The sequence below is a fragment of the Abramis brama genome, assembly GCF_963993115.1.
Source record: "Abramis brama genome assembly, chromosome: 12".
Taxonomy (NCBI): Eukaryota; Metazoa; Chordata; class Actinopteri; order Cypriniformes; family Leuciscidae; genus Abramis; species Abramis brama.
The window spans coordinates 32,643,692-32,660,553 of NC_139974.1; the positions used below are offsets into that span (position 1 = coordinate 32,643,692).

A 16,862-nucleotide genomic window follows, 5' to 3' on the forward strand; every position below is an offset into this window, starting at 1 on the left:
TATTTTTAGTTTGTATTATTTGGAAAAATAAACCTGTGCTCTATGTACTCACACTGTTACAGTAAATGAAGATATACATGTCCATATGTCCTGTCCATTGTATAGGATAAAATACTGACTGCTTGTTTTTTAACTTTATTAACAGAAACTGGGAGGGTTGACGTATTAAGAAGTTTATTAACCACGATTCATTTTGTGATTCCAGTTTTCTACAAGTACAGTATTTTTACACAAATTGTGTTGCTTTTCTAAAATATACAATTTAAAAATTATTATAATACAGTTTGGGGCCAAGAAAAAACATTATGGGTATTTTAATCTCTTTTAAGAGGTATAAATAAACACACAAACTTTATTATTTTACTTTTTATTGGAAAACAATTCTGTCAAATATCAAACAAGACAATTTAAATGTATCGAGACAGAAAAAAAAGAAGCCAGTATGACATACCAGTAAGACAGTGGTCTTTTCTATATAGTCTGAAGGCAACTATGCCACCAAATGTAAACACAGCACAATTTTTTGAGCATAAAAATTTATTCAATGTGTAAGCCAAGTGTAAAGACAGTCTTTTAATATCAGTAATCCAAACAGTGGATTCAAATGTGTGAATTCAGTGTACAAAATTAACATTAAACGCACAACATATCAAAAGTTATCTTTTTCGTTGAAAAAATAACAATATGTGGTATAATGAAAATATTAGCAAATTTTAAAAAAAACTACAAAAAAGTCACAGCATTGTTCTGTAGCGCAAGTTACACTGTCCTGCAAAAATAAATGTTTATGCCACTTGTCCAGAAAGATCCAGAAACAGATTCTTAAGAAAAGGAAATGAGACGTTTTGTTCAATTTAACCCAGTCCTTCAATATAAACCAGGCTATAGTGACTCCTCCACTAGGTGGCATTGTAACACAATGAAGAGAAGTGATCATCCTCATCATGAACTTCAGTAGCTCCTTTCAAAGTGGGCCAGAGTCTTTCATTTTCAACGATCCCGAAGGTCTTCAGAGAGATGAGAGGAAGTCCTTCAGACCACCTTTCTTACTGTGCTGTTTGTTTTCCAGCATAAGGATCTTTTTGAGACGGGCGAAGGGTGACGACTTTGCACTGCCAGACTTTGATGTCGAGCTGGTGTTTGAAGACACTGACCTGCGGGAAGAAATCATTGAGTAAATGGTTTCAGTAGCTCTGTGAGATGCAGTTGGGACCTGCAGCATATATGTTCAAAGAGTAGCTTACCTTGGTGTGCCACTTGGTGTTCTGTCCGCTACTGATTTTGGAGTGGCCCTGTTGACAGACTGTGGAGTTCTTTGTTTGCCTGCACTTCCTGGGGTACTTCGGTTCTGTGACAGAGTGGCCAGAAGCTCACGGTTCATTCCAGGTTGTCTGGACATCTTATTACAGGTGTAACACGTTGCCATCTAAGAGAACAAAGTATCTTTGGTAAATAATGGTTAAATGATAAAAAATGTTTTTGGCTATGTTTTTTTTTTTTTTTTTTTTTTTGAGCTGAGAAAATGTCTGGATATCCCAACTTTAAAATTGCCTAATATGATAAGTCTTTTTTTCTTCCTGATGACAAAATGAGTATATAAAATGTTTTATCATATTAAGGATAGATTAAAATATACATGCTCTACATACACAAAACCCTGTTTGTAATACAAAAATAGAAAATCTATCAAAACAAAATCTGAAGAGAAGATAAACAATGTCTGACATCAGATGTACTCGTGGATCTTAAAACTGGAATGCAAAACAACTGATACTGATATTAATAATGTTGATAGACAAGTGTCTCACAAACAAAAGTCGATTGCCCAATCTTCATACGCTGACTGGAACCCCAAACAAAATTGCAACATGAATGCTTTAACATGAATAAGTTACTAAATCGAATGTAGAAAATAAACATCTTGTTTTTTTTAGATGGTTATACTGTTGTGCTAACAAGTTTTGTAGCATGAGTCTGAGTCTGCGAGGTTTAGCAGGCACTTGTGAGCACTTATCTCAGGTATTTCACACATTGCACATGAACGTGAGCTCTATACACAGCAAGGTACAGGCCAAAAGTGTACACTACACACACATACCCGGAGGCCATCCGTAGACAGAAACTGCCAGAGACAGCACTAAATTAAGCCGACCAACCCCTAGCATTTCCAATCTTCTACTGACACCTATTAATCTTCAACTTTATACACTTCAATATACTGACATACAATTTATTTTATTCAGCAAGGATGCATTAAATTGATTAAAATTTACAGTAAAGACATTTATAATGTTACGAAAGATTTCCATTTCAAAATGCTGTTCTTTTGAACTTTCTATTCATCAAAGAATCTTTAAAAAATTTTTATCAGTTTCCACAGAAATATTAAGCAGCACAACTGTTTTCAACATTGATAATAATAAATGTTTCTTGAGCAGCAAATCAGCATATTAGAATGATTTCTGAAGGCTCATGTGACAATGAAACTTTACCATCACTGAAAAAAGTTACATTAAAAAAAAAAAAAATTGGTTAAAATTGTAATAATATTTCACAATATTACAGTTTTACTGTAATTTTGGTCAAATAAATGCAGTTTTGGAGTAAATAAGAGACTTTCCAAAACATAAAAAAATCGTACATACCCCATACTTTTGAATGGTAGTATACACAAGAGAAACCTTTCAGTGGTTGATTCATAAATCCTGAACATATGGTTACATTGTTGCATTATTGTAATTTATGTTAACTGCACATGATGAAACTTGCATTCTTCTGTGTGGAAATTGAACTCACCGACACAAAGGCTGCCATTGTTTGTTGAGGTAACAGGTGGCTAAGCTGAAGTGTAGATGATTTGAGATGATCCAGGCATGTATGTGAGAACAGCTATGTTTACTACAGTACCCTTCATGTGTGGAGATATAAAGAACAGGACGAGCCAATCAGCTGCAGTGGGGGCGGAGTCTGCCTGACTGACTCTTGTCTCTGATTGGTTACTGAAAGAATGCTCTGTAGTATCCGAACAATCCTTAATGGAATTCCTCGGAAACTTGAACCAAGTCTTTAAAAAGTAACACAATTATTATCAATTAAGCAAACAATTCTCATTTTAATTCTTCTGTACATTTAGTACTGCACATCTTGAATGTGAACTGTGGACTAAGTACAGATGGTTTGCATGAGAAATCTTTTCACTTGTACTTAATAAAAAAAAAATCAGCATTAAAACTCAAATGTGCCACAAGTCTATTTCATCTTTTCATCTTACGAGGCTAAATAAATATATAAATCAATGTTTTTGCATTAGACTAAAACACTGACCACACTAACCATGCAAAGAGCTTAGGAGAATATGATATCAAGATTACAGCTAAAATAGAAAACACCAAATACAAGTTGACCACTGCTTTAAAAGTTGAGCAGTTTTCCATATATAGACGGCAGACATAACACATCCTTTAATCTCCATCACACAGCTCAATCCCAAAATAGATCATTCCCCAGGATCAAAATCTGCCCATTTAACAGGGTCATAAACACAATGCTCAAAAAAGAGACATCCGACACAGCCATGCTGGGAATGAATCCTTGGGATAAACACTGTTGAAGAGAAGGATGGATTCCGAGGGAGATGAGAGATATAGACAAAGTAGAGATGTCATTCACAACCAGTATCTATTCCCATGTTTCTAAAATGAAAGTTCTGGATTTAATGATTCTGCTGTAGAGGCCATCTTAGTAGTTGGTGGAGCCTGTAGATTAAGGAATTATTGCTGGTTAAGCTAGTTAAAGAAGCCTGAAAGGTACACCAACAAACCAGCAACTAAAACACAACATACAGTATGTGACAAAAAACAACAACATAGGCAACATTTCCAACAGAGGCAACTAAAATTACCAAAGAAATATTTTTGATAAAAATAAGCAAAAAGAAATGAAACTCTTGGTTACCAACACTCTTCAAAATATGTAGGGATGCACGATATTGCATTTTGGCTGATATTCGATATGCCGATATTTTCAAACTAATTTTGTCCGATGCCGATGCCGATACCGATTTATATACACATTTTCCCCCTGATATATTTACACTTTAATTTTACTGAAGAGAAATCCAAGTCTCTCTCCTGTACTACCTTTACCGTATTACACTCACGTGTTGTAGATAAGGCAATACACAAGACAAATAAAACAACATTTGATTCTACCATAAATGTATAATTTTACAAATGTAGACAGACATTCACCCCTGAAAAATAGGTAAATTATTTCACTTGGAGAATAAATGATATGTCAGTGCCACATTTTATTTTTAAGTTCAGACTTCAAACTTCAGTCCTTAGGAGTAAAATAAATAAAAATAAATTTTCAAATAAAAAATTTACATCTTCTCCTACTTGAACAGGTCTACCAAATGCTTCCCTGTTTTCGGTGCTGATGCAGTGGTGACCCATTCATGTAACATGTAAGGGTGGCGCTGCCAATAAAGCAACTAAACGCTGTCACAAAGAACTGCAAAAGTAATGATTATGAATATGTCAAATATAGCAAGGAGACATTTTAATTGTTTATTAATAAACAAGTGTTTTCTGTGTCGGCTGCAAAGATGAAGTTGACGATGCTGACTCGCGATCTTCGCAGTAGTGAACGCGCCAGAGAGAAATGCACATTTCGGATTACATAGTTTTCTTTCGTTTTGAATTGTTCTGTTTAAAAATATGATTTCAAGCGTTCTGTAGATAATAGATATATTTTTCAGGTCTGTGAGGCAAGCAGGCTATGCTGAGTTTCGTTTCATTTATGAGACGAACTCTAGTTCACGCGCCGGCACCTCCGTGTCGTGATTTCTATTATCTATTATCTGCTTTACTTATTATTTATTAAATCCAGGCAATTGGTTGATGAAACATTGATTAAAATTAAGATACAATTAATACAAAATGAAATTCACTTAGAAAGGCTTTGTGCTTTCTGTTTGAGGTCTCTGTGAAAGTTTTAAAGCAGTCTCTTTTAGTGCCGATTTCAGAGCGCTCACGTCCGTAACCGAGAACTGTCACTGTTTTTCCTCATAAATGCGAACATGAAAAATTAAATAAAATTAATATTTTATGCTCTGTGGAGAGCATAGTAGCTTGGAGAGCTTACATTAGTAAGCTACAGGACATCGTCTTTCAAAACATGACCTGCACGAAAGAGAAAAAAAATTACTGTGTCATTTTACCCAGCACTTCTGAAAATGCACTTGCGAATGCGTCTCTGTCCCCAGCACATTTCAAACCAAACTGACGCCCATGCTCGAAATGCCTCCACATGTTGGAAGTTTAAGTTGCTGGCGCTCACGGTCGTCATGTGCACATAGGAAACACGCCACCCTAGCGGCAAGGCTCATCGGCAGAAATATTCATATCTGCCGATTCCGATGATGGTCATTTAAAGCTTTTATCGGCCGATACCGATGTTGTGCCGATATCATCGTGCATCCCTAAAAATATGTTTTTTAGTCTTCCACAGAAGAAAGGAAGTCATTATGGAAGCTTGTTTCTGCCACAGAATAAAAAAAATAGGCAATTGCGACTTTTTATCTCACAATAAAACAGAATGTCCCCACAAAGATGACAATATCTGAAATCCTTGTCCTTGAAATTGTTTGGTCGCCATGAGGAAAATAGCTTATAAATCATACTAAGTGATGTTTTTTGAAAATGTAAAATTGCAGAAAGTTTTCTGAAAGTTTGTGATGGGTAAGTTTGTACAGTATGAAAATCATGTCTAGGGAAAGTCCCCATAAAGAATTTGAATGTGGTCTCAGACTTTTCAGTCATAGATAACCTATACATTATCTACAATGGATAATGATTATTAAAACTGAAATATATATATATACGAAACATCAACATGTAGATTGCAGAAAAAGTTTATGTATCCTGCATACATACATACATTTATATGCATGCAGGATACATAACCTTTTTTCTGCAATCATGTTGATGTTTCGTTAATGCCATAGACAAGCTGTTTAACTGAGCTTTTCACCGAGCTATAAACTTCTAAACATTTACTGACACTTTGCCTCTCACACACACTCACACATCAGTCCAGCAGATGACTTTTTGTGTTCTATTATTAGTCCAGGCTCCTGAAATACCCTCAACCCAGCAGCCACAAGCCGGGCTAGACTGTCGGCTCTGACCTTCCTGCTGAGATTCTAGATGCCACAGCTGCCCTTGATATGCAAGCCTGGCCAAGTAATATGTGTGTGTGTTCAGCTATTGATATGTGGAGACCCATCTGCTTTCCAGGGCGATCGATCTGTGATACGCCCATCCCCCTTGACCAAACATGGAAAATCTGCATCACTGATTCGTTCCCTGAGGGGAAACAGGATGTCACATGCACCAAGCATAACCTGCATCAAACACAGGCTGGAAAAAGCCAAGGTTGCTGGCACAGATGCTTCCCCAAATGTTGAAAGATGCACATGCAACATTTGAGCTTTCTGTTGGAGGTATGGAAACTTTCCAACTCAAAAGTGACAACAACAAAGGAACTAGAAACGCAGGTGCTGCATACAAATCTTCACCATATCTATTCTAAATATAGGACATAAAAATGAAATAAGTGCATCAAAAATCATGGAATAGTGAAAATAGCATGCCAAATAATCTTTTGGCAAAGATGCTCAGGTGGTGCACCACTTCCAATGTACCCTATTTGTCTGTTTGGATGAGGTTAAATGTTGGCTTTCTAAAAACGTCCTTTTTTTGAATGCAGATAAAACCCCTCTGTTTCTCCAGGAAGAACTTAAATATCTACAACCTTTTGTTTCTCATTCTGTGAGGAATTTGGGTGTGGGGTTTGACTTAAAATTAAGCCTTTTCTATCTGAGAAGTCTCTGGAAGTTGCAATCCATGCTTTTATTACGACAAGGCTGGATTATTGCAAATCCATCTATTATATCAAAGTCTCAAATTTCTCATTTACAAGTGGTTCAAAATGCAGCTGCACGATTTCTGAAAGGACGTAAAATATTTACGCATGTCATTCCCCTTCTGAAAGATCTACATTGGTTGCCAGTTAATTATAGAATTGAGTTTAAAATCCTATTACTTGTCTATAAATCTTTACATAATCAAATGCCAAGATATCTGTCTAATTTACTACACCCCTATAATCCCTCACGAAGCCTAAGGTCTGAATATCAAAACTTACTTCAAATTTCATGAACTCGCTTAAAGTGATAGAGCTTTTTCTGTGGCTGGTCCCACTATATGGAACAGCCTTCCAAACCACATTAGCGCTGCTTCTACCTTATCTGCATTCAAATCTAGTCTTCGTTGGCTTTTGAAACATTGTAATGTCTTGTTTTGTTCTTCTCTGTTTCCTTTTATGTTATCTTATGGTCTTTTTATTTTGTATTGTACAGCACTTTGGTCAGCCTTGTTGCTGTTATTAAATGTGCTTAAGAAATAAACTGAACTGAAGTGAACTGAAGTGAACTGAACTGAAATGAACTGAAATGAACTGAACAATGTGCCCTGATTAGTTGGCTGGACTAGTGTGTTGTGATTGGTCAATCACTTCAAGCGTGTTTCAGAAATGTCACGTCCCTTACCATAACCGTGAGTTTCAACACCAGGCCTCATCCCCTTTTTTGTGTATGCCGTGAGCGGGAATTATTTAAATGAGGGAGAAAAACTCAAGACTACAATCAATGTGTTTCAGGGAGTTCAGAATACTTAAAGTTATTACAACAAGGGTTTCTGTAATCAAAAACTATTGCATGGTGTAATATGTGCCAAAAAGAGTCTTACTACTTAAAAATACGCTAGTGAACTGTATGCTATACTGCATGTGTTTGGGAAGATGAAACGGCATTAATCCAACTAGCCAACAAATATATAAAAGGATACTTGAAATAACTTTCTACAGACCTGGCAGAGCTGTCATTAGCCACAGCATGTCAAGCATTTCACTGCAAGAGACTGTGTAGCTCTGACTAATTCAAAAGTTCAAAGAGACCCCCCCCCCCCCCACACACACACACACACACACATACACACTCACTCATTCATAATACAACACAATTGACAAGACAGACAGCAGCAGTAAAATGTGTCTAATGCAAAGAGACGGTGAAGAAGGATCCTTGTAATCCTTTTTTGGGATACACAGCAAATGAATTTCAAGCATCAACCTTTTGACCATTTTTTTAAGGATCTTATTAATAGTAACAATGATGCTAAATTTATGTTCTATTCAATCTGACATCATCTATTCAAGGCAGACAAACAGAGAAAGATGATCTTCATGACCTCCACTAAAGAGATTTTTGCTTAGAAAGTTCCCTAAATGCTCTGACCCTCAAAGCTAACTCTGTCCTCTTTACTGTACAGTGGGAAAATGCGAGGCGGTTAATATAAATGAACTCTCCTGACATTGTCTCCCTATCAAGTTCATTATTCGTCAAGCCCGAATCTTCCTCTCCTGCAGAGAAACAAATGCCAGCAATGTATAACGCCAGTCTAACGCCAACCACTCCACCCCCAGAACCATAAGATATGCATCCGTGTACACCAGCACGTACACCTCCATAACATCCGTGACCTTTTAAGGGTTAAATACTTCTACAAATAACCACATTTTAAAAAGAAACAGCTCCAATCACACATCGATCCAGCCACACTTCAGAAGAGCTTCAGAAAATGAGAACTTTTCTGCTCTAAATCATCTTCCTTGGTTTCAAATCGAAGTCATCTGACGCTAAACAAATCACTATAAAAGAAGCTTTTCAGTGTCTGATTAATGTCTTTCTGCCAGATGAATGATAATTAACGTGATAGTCTGTAACCATAACTTTAAAAATAGAAGTCATACTCCTTGCGAAATTTCCAAACATTTTAAAGTGTTAAATTCAGTCTCCCAAGTGTGCATCAGCAGTAAAGTGCACTCATATAGGCCATGTACCAAAATCAATGGGAACTGCTTTTAGAGCCACATCAACAATCCTGGCTGTGTCACCCAAAAAAGCAGCAGACAAAAAGATATATCCAGGTATACGCAGACACACAGAATGATCACAAAATGATCTTCCCAAACCTATCCGGAATGCAGAATCCCTGACAATAAGAAAGAAAGAAAGAAAGAAAGAAAGAAAGAAAGAAAGAAAGAAAGAAAGAAAGAAATGTCTTGGCCTATGCTTCCACTGTTTCTTAATATCTCCCTGTTCTAGCTTGTACTATTCTAAGTGACGTCTGAAACTTGCATTATCTTTTACCTTTCTATTGAGTTTCTGTTCCAGAGTGGACTGTGGTCAGGATGCATAAGAGCTGCTGGCTCATGAAGAGCCCAGTTTGAATCTGACCTGGGTCATGTCCCAATTCCGTGCCTTCTTTTTTCAACCATACTTCCCTTTCTCTATGCCACTATCCTATAAACTTAAAAAAGCCCCAATAATAAAATAAAAAGCAAAAATGTGAAGCTTGCACATAAAATGTTTACTATGTAATGTTAAGGTTATAATTCAGAAACGCTGGTTGCATATTTTAAATCTATATTTATGATGTGTTCTTGCCACTATTGAAAGTTTTTTCTACTATATATACATTACTGTTTAAAAGTTTGGAGTCTGTAAGATTTTATGTTTTTAAAATAAGTCTCTTATGCTCACTAAGGCTCCATTTATTTTATCAAAATATAGAAATTACAGTAATATTGTAAAATGATTACAATTACAAATAACTATTTTCTGTTTGAATTAGTGCTGTCAAATCATTAATCGCGATTAATCCGTTCTAAATGTTTATATAATATATGTATATACATGTTATTATTATGTGTGTGTGTGTGTGTGTGTGTGTGTGTGTGTGTGTGTGTGTGTGTGTGTGTGTGTGTGTGTGTGTGTGTGTGTGTATATATATACATACACACTACCGTTCAAAAGTTTGGGGTCAGTAAGATTTTTAATGTTTTTAAAAGAAGTATCTTCTGCTCACCAAGGCTGCATTTATTTGATTAAAAATACAAACAAAAACAGTAATATTGTGTAATATTATTCCAATTTAAAACAGCTGTTTTCTATGTGAATATACAGTAAAGTGTAATTTATTTCTTTGATCAAAGCTGAATTTTCAGCATCATTACTCCAGTCTTCAGTGTCACATGATCCTTCAGAAATCATTCTAATATGATGATTTGATGCTCAAGAAACATTTATGATTATTATCAATGTTGAAAACAGTTATTTACATTTTTATTTCATGATGCTATGATGAATAGAAAGTTCAAAAGAACAGCATTTATCTGAAATCTAAAGCTTTTGTAACATTAAACACTACCGTTCAAAAGTTTGGGGTCAGTAAGAATTTTAATTTTATTTTTGGGGGAAAGAAATAAAATAAATCAATACTTTTATTCATCAAGGATGAGTTAAACTGATCAAAAGTTACAGTAAATACATTTATAATGTTAGAAAATATTCTATTTTAAATAAAAGCTGTTCTTTTGAACTTTCTATTCATCAAAGAATTTTGAAAGAAATTTGTACACAACCGTTTTCAACATTGATAATAATAATGAATGTTTCTTGAGCATCAAATAATCATATTAGAATGATTTCTGAAGGATCATGTGACACTGAAGACTGGAGTAATGATGCTGAAAATTCAGCTTTGATCACAGGAATAAATTACAGTTTAAAATATATTAAAATAGAAAACAGTCATTTTAAATTGTCATAATATTTCACAATATTACTGTTTTTTTGTTGTTGTTTTTTTATCAAATAAATTCAGCCTTGGTGAGCAGAAGATACTTCTTTTAAAAATATATATATACCATACCATACACACAGACATATATAAATATAATAATATATATACACATATATTATTTAAACACAAACTTTCATTTTAGAATCGATTAATCACAACTTATCAGCACTAATTTGAATATATTTTAAATAGTAATTTATTTCTGTGATATTTATTTATTAAAGGTATAGTGGAGGATTTTCTTTTTCCGGGTGGATCATCAAGACTATTGGTCCTCCTAATTGTCAATCATTCTCGACGGCCATACGTAAACATATCACCAGAATGATTGACAATTAGGAGGACCAATAGTCTTGATGATCCACCCGGAAAAAGAAAATCCTCCACTATACCTTTAATATTTAAACCGTGAAAGTTCAAAAGAACAGCATTTATTTGAAATATAAATCTTACATAACATTATAAATGTCTTTACTGTCTCTTTTGATCAATTGAATGCATCCTTGCTGAATGAAAGTTTTAATTTCTCTCAAAACATCTTACTGACCCCAATCTTTTGAACAGTGGCATACATATATGGCTATATGGTGTTTGTTCTTTCTGATTTATATAACTGTATAGCACATGTTCTTAAAACACTCAGGAAAGGGCAGAAAGGTAGAAATAGTGACAGGAAATATACTGAACTCAAGAGGACATAAAACATGTGGACTTGACCTCACCAGAGCATTGGAGGCCCTTTTGAACTTTCGGAGGACTACAGTCTGTTCTGCGCTGAGTCTCTTTCCCGCCGAATCCCTCTTCAGAAGTTTCCTGATCCTCGTCGTGGGCTTCCGCTTGGGCCGCAGACGCACATGATGATTTCCCAGTTGTCGCCACTGGAAACAGAAGGGGCAGATCACAGACTCCGGCAGGGCAGCGGCTGGAACGGTGGGAGAAACATAGATGAGGTTTTTAACATGGCAACTGGTTAAAATAAAACAGGTGATGCTATGCTCTATTCTGAGGACAGTTTGGCATTTTGGAAAGCAGCTTTTCCAATATGTGGTCATCCTACCCTGCTGTCGGGCCTTTGAGGTCTGTGAAGGCCATAGAAATGGGTTCATGTTTTACATCAGGAAATGTGGTTGGACTTACTGGGTTTAACTTGGGATACCGTTCCTTTTCAAAACCAACTTTCTGTTCTGTTGCCTACAAGGTCTTATATAGACTTTGGGAGTACATTAAAAGCTCTTTACAATGACATACAAGTCTATTAATATAAAGAACAAAGCCATAACTTACCGTTGCTCTGATGCCTTCTCCTGTAATAAAAAAAGCAGTAAAAGAGTTAGTCTTTAAATCTCAGAGTTAGCCTGGAATATGGCAGCTTATGAATAATTTATGAGCTTGGTAGAGGTCTTGCACCCTAATCCAGTTTTTTATATTTCATAGACCTTATGCGCCAGAGAAACAAGCGCGCAGCCATCTTTAAAATTTAGTGTTTGAACTTCCGTTTTTGCTGTAGCTTTGTATATTTCTATGGCATCGCTGTCGAAGAGTTATTAGCTGGTGATGAAGCGGATTTACTTATTGTAGAGTTAACTAAAGTTATCATGAGCATTGTAATGTTTGAAGCAGATTTCATAACAAATGTCAGTAGACCGGGAAGATTTTAAAGAATAGTGCTCTTCAAAAAAAAAAAAAAAAAAAAAAATCGGTCATCATTTACTCACCCTCAAGTTGTTTCAAACCTGTATGAATTTCTTTCTTCTGCTGAACACAAAGAAAAATATTTGGAAGAATGTCGGTAACCAGACAGTTGATGGACCCCATTGACTTCCATAGTAGGAAAAAAAATACTATGGAAGTCAATGGGGTCCATCAACTGTCTGGTTACCGACATTCTTCAAAATATCTTCCTGCAGAAGAAAGAAATTCATACAGGTTTGAAACAACTTGAGAATTAAATTTTTTAAGTTAACTTCCTTTAAAATGAGCGGTTCATGAATCAGTAAGATCTTATCTTCATGCTGTGGAAATATAATCGGGAAGACAGAAAAAGGGGCGGGGCTTTAATGTCTATAGATTCTAACATGCAAAGTGAAATCTCTGCAACAGACTATGAACAAAACAAAAAAAATTCTTCTGACCCAATGTTGCTATCTGGTACAATATTGAATATCCCGCCACATATGTATTTTCAGGAGTTTTCCTTAAAACACAAATACTGAGGTCAAAGTGCTGTAAACACAGGCTGTCAGTGGCCATCCCCGGGGGCTTTAATTTCCCCAGAGACTTTGTGAGTGTGCATCCTATTTTTGGACATGGTGCTGTTCTTCCTATCTCATTTATATAAGCTTCATAATCCTGTCTAAAATTAGTTCACATTGCTAAAAGCTGCCTCCTGTTATTGTGTGGCACGTGCATGTTAAGGGAAGCAGGTTTTTTGTATTATTATTGTAATCATCCAATGTCCCATGCACAACTGTTTGTAATGCCACAGTGGATGTTTCACAGCGTGCCGTAGAGCCGGGGCAGACCTCTTGTTCAATGAGAACACATAGAGCTGTTATCTGGGTGATGAAGTGTGGGGGAAATAATTCCTGCCTGCCATGAAGACTGATAAATGTCCTCCAAACACATTACAAACAGGGACACATTCATTTGTGCCGCAAACATTCTCTGTCAATTGCGTCCAAGCTTAAATGGATTTTCTTCATTTATTTTTGTTTCCCTTTTTAAATAAATGGATTCTTAAGGGTTTAACTTTTGGGTTTGTTTGTTTGTTACATTGTTTAATTTTATTATTTTAATTTCTTTATTGGCTTTTTTTTTTGACTGAAAGTTGTACATGTGCAGAATTGGAAACATCCACCCAGCAATTATTTGTTTATCTGACATTTATTGTTTTTTCTGACATTTTCTGAGACATATTTATTTGCTTATTTATTTTTATTTAATTCCATTGCTTTGTTTAATTGCATTAAAGCTTGTTTATTTAAAATTATTTAATTGCTTTTCTACTATAAGAACAAAACAACAAATAGTCCTTTTATTTAATTGTTTGTTTTCTTTCATTTTAAAGTTTCGTTTGACTTTATTTTATTTTCATTTATTTGTTTTTATTATTTTGTTTAATTTTAAAGCTTTTCTGATATTTTTTAAGCAAAAAATATTTGTATGTTTATTTATTTGTTTTATTTCAGTGCTTTATAAGCCTGTTTATTTCCAAAAGATTGTTTTGTTTTTGTTTCATTTAATTTTTTTGACTGAACACACACACACACACACACTACTTTTATTCACTTGTTTTGGCTATTATTATTTCAAAGTTTTGTTTGATTTGATATTTTCATTCTTTTATTTTTATATTTGCCTTTTGAATTAAAAACAGTAAAAACCACCTAGCACTGCCATTGGCATGTAATATCACAAAAATGACTTCTTTCTGTGGTAATCTAATTAAAATAATTTACCTATTAATAATGCAGCTTCTTTTAAGTGCTCTCAGAACGAAGATAAAGAACCTTTTCAATTAATGTACTGTCTCAGCACGATTATATCAACAAAAACTAAACCCTACTCAAGCTAAATCACCTGTGATAAAAATCAAGAAAGAGAATAATGCCCCCATTACAGTCCACTGATAACTCTGGCAGACACAGCTTATCCCTATCGACGAGCCAGGCAGCAAAAGCCCGTGCCGTACGAACACACCAGTGGAAGATACTGAGAGTGAACCTTACGTTCAAAAGGGCTTAACTCAAGTGGTTTATAAATAAGAACATATCTCATCATGGCACGCATACTTTCAGACAACAGATTCCAGTAACTCACGTACATGCACGTCGTGAGTCAGTGCAGATGTACCCTGAACTCGACGAGCACAACAAGCCGACTAACACTCGAAACATGCAGTGCGCTGACCCTGCACATGGAGACATTTAATCTAAGAAAAACATGCCACAACCCAAGGCTAAGCGTCATTTATCTTCACTCACTCTGCTGTGAGAACACAGTCAGTACTAGCCAATAAACCAGGTGATTCACAGCAGCTTGAGACATTTAAATAAAGCAAGAATCTTCAGAAAATCTTTCCTGGGCTCATTTTTATTTGACTTTTCACCATTAATTTCCTAGCTTCTGTGTTACACAGAAGATATGGTTGGTTTAGCTGCTCTGCAAAAGGTTAAAAAAAGGAATCTATATTGATAACACAAATTATTTACACTTATTATAACTGAAACGGTAGCAGTGTTTAAGATTGTTAGACTAAAACACAGATAAAAGAATTTGAGGTTCCATTTATATATGTGTTGGTTAATCAATATGGATTTTTCAATGGAGATCAGACATTCTCCATCCACTTTCAATATTAAAGGAACAGATGTTTATGATGCTACACATGGGATTAACCTTTAACACACCGAACAACAACTCTAAAATGACTAACACACTGTTTAGCTGATGAGATTTGAGGGCACGTGTTTATTTCATCACCTTGATGGTGCATTTCAATTGCTATTATATCCACAAATACAAAAATAAGATGACTGGGACTTCACTTGTGCTTTTGAACACATCACTAACATTTTTACACTCTGAACTAACCACAAGGTTTACTGAACATTCACTGAAGAAATCACATAGAAAGCAACTATAATTCTCAATATGGAGTCATACTTTAGTATCTAAAGAACAATTATCCAACAATGACATTAATGCAAGTATTCAACAGGAAATAATGGGGTTCACACTCACAGGTACTGCAATTTTTACACTGTCTGTATAAACTGTGCTTTTAATCAGCAACCGTTTATTCTCAAGTTAAAAATAATAATAATTATTATTATTAATTACTAAAAAAGCAAGAATGACTTATATTGCTATTATGATACTGTCACTGAAACACTGATCATGCATATTATATTTGTATTGCTGTACTTCTATACATTTTCAAGAAAGTAGAAAACACGGTTCTGCTTATCAGTTATCTGACATAAAAATAATCGGTAATGTAATGGTCATAAAAACTAATATCTCTAAATGTCTTTAAATGTAACAGTGCGTTGTGAAGTGAAAATGAGGAGTAGCCTGGCATCTTCTGGTGACTTCATGATATTACAGTAGAAAGCATGGCGAGGAGGAGCATTTACATGTGTCCACGTATAAATATGAACAGTTGATGAAAACTGAACTTACATGAGAAATTTACATAATACTTACATGAAAAAGCGCGACTGTTCGGGGCAAATGTCTTTGTAAAGAAGAGAAGCCTTGATTAAAAACCTCGTTTTTTGGTCATCGCGTTTGCTTTTACAGCCAACCATTTTTGATAACAGTCCAACGTCCAAACTAATTACAAATGCTAACTTATTATATAATTGTGGTGTATAATAAAATAATGTGGATTTTTTATGATGTTTTCAGCGTGACTACAGGAAACACCAGAGTCTTTACTTTAAAATTACCCACAATGCCGCAATGCGGGTGAGGAATTCTGGGAGTGCGAGTTTATTTTTTTTTAGCGATGCGTAGCCTACAGTGCACTGGTCATCTGTGATTTACTGCTCCAATAATGCCCTAATAACAAGATGCAATATCGTTTACTTACACTGTAGCTATTGCTAAGGATGTATAGGCTATTTAATCCAGTGCTATACATTTTTAATTTACATCAACACCAGCACTCTATCGTTTTAGTGTTCATCGTGTTCAGGATTTTTCTACTGCAGATCATCATAGGTTCAATAGCCTAATATATATATATATATATATATATATATATATATATATATATACAGTAACACTTTATTTTAGGGTACACGCTACTATATAGCTACTTATATAGTAGCCTAGCCTAATAACAGTAGCCTATGAATAATTACAAGTAGGCCTAACTAACCCTAAACCAAACCCTATATAACCTAACCGTAACTGTAGTAAGTAGCCTACATGTAGCCTAGTTAATTAATATCATTCAGTAAGTAGGCCTACAACTACGTCACCTTAAAATAAAGGGTCCGACTTTATTTTAAGGTGTCATTGTTACAGTGTAATTAGCCTATATATTTAAGTACTGAGAATATTAATTAACAACATGTAGGG

At 35.1% G+C, this 16,862-nt stretch overlaps 1 protein-coding gene across 1 annotated transcript; it reads right to left on the reverse strand.

Annotated features, from left to right (window-relative positions):
• Positions 1 to 462: 462 nt before the first annotated feature.
• Positions 463 to 16,232, reverse strand: rmp24 (ribonuclease MRP subunit p24). The gene is made up of 5 exons (XM_084131280.1): positions 15,981 to 16,232; positions 12,057 to 12,076; positions 11,495 to 11,694; positions 1,245 to 1,426; positions 463 to 1,154 (listed from the first exon to the last, which is right to left on the reverse strand). Exons 1-5 carry the CDS (start codon positions 16,082 to 16,084, stop codon positions 1,010 to 1,012), a joined length of 651 nt encoding a protein of 216 aa, XP_083987406.1. The 5' UTR covers positions 16,085 to 16,232; the 3' UTR covers positions 463 to 1,009.
• Between the last annotated feature and the right edge of the window lie 630 nt (positions 16,233 to 16,862).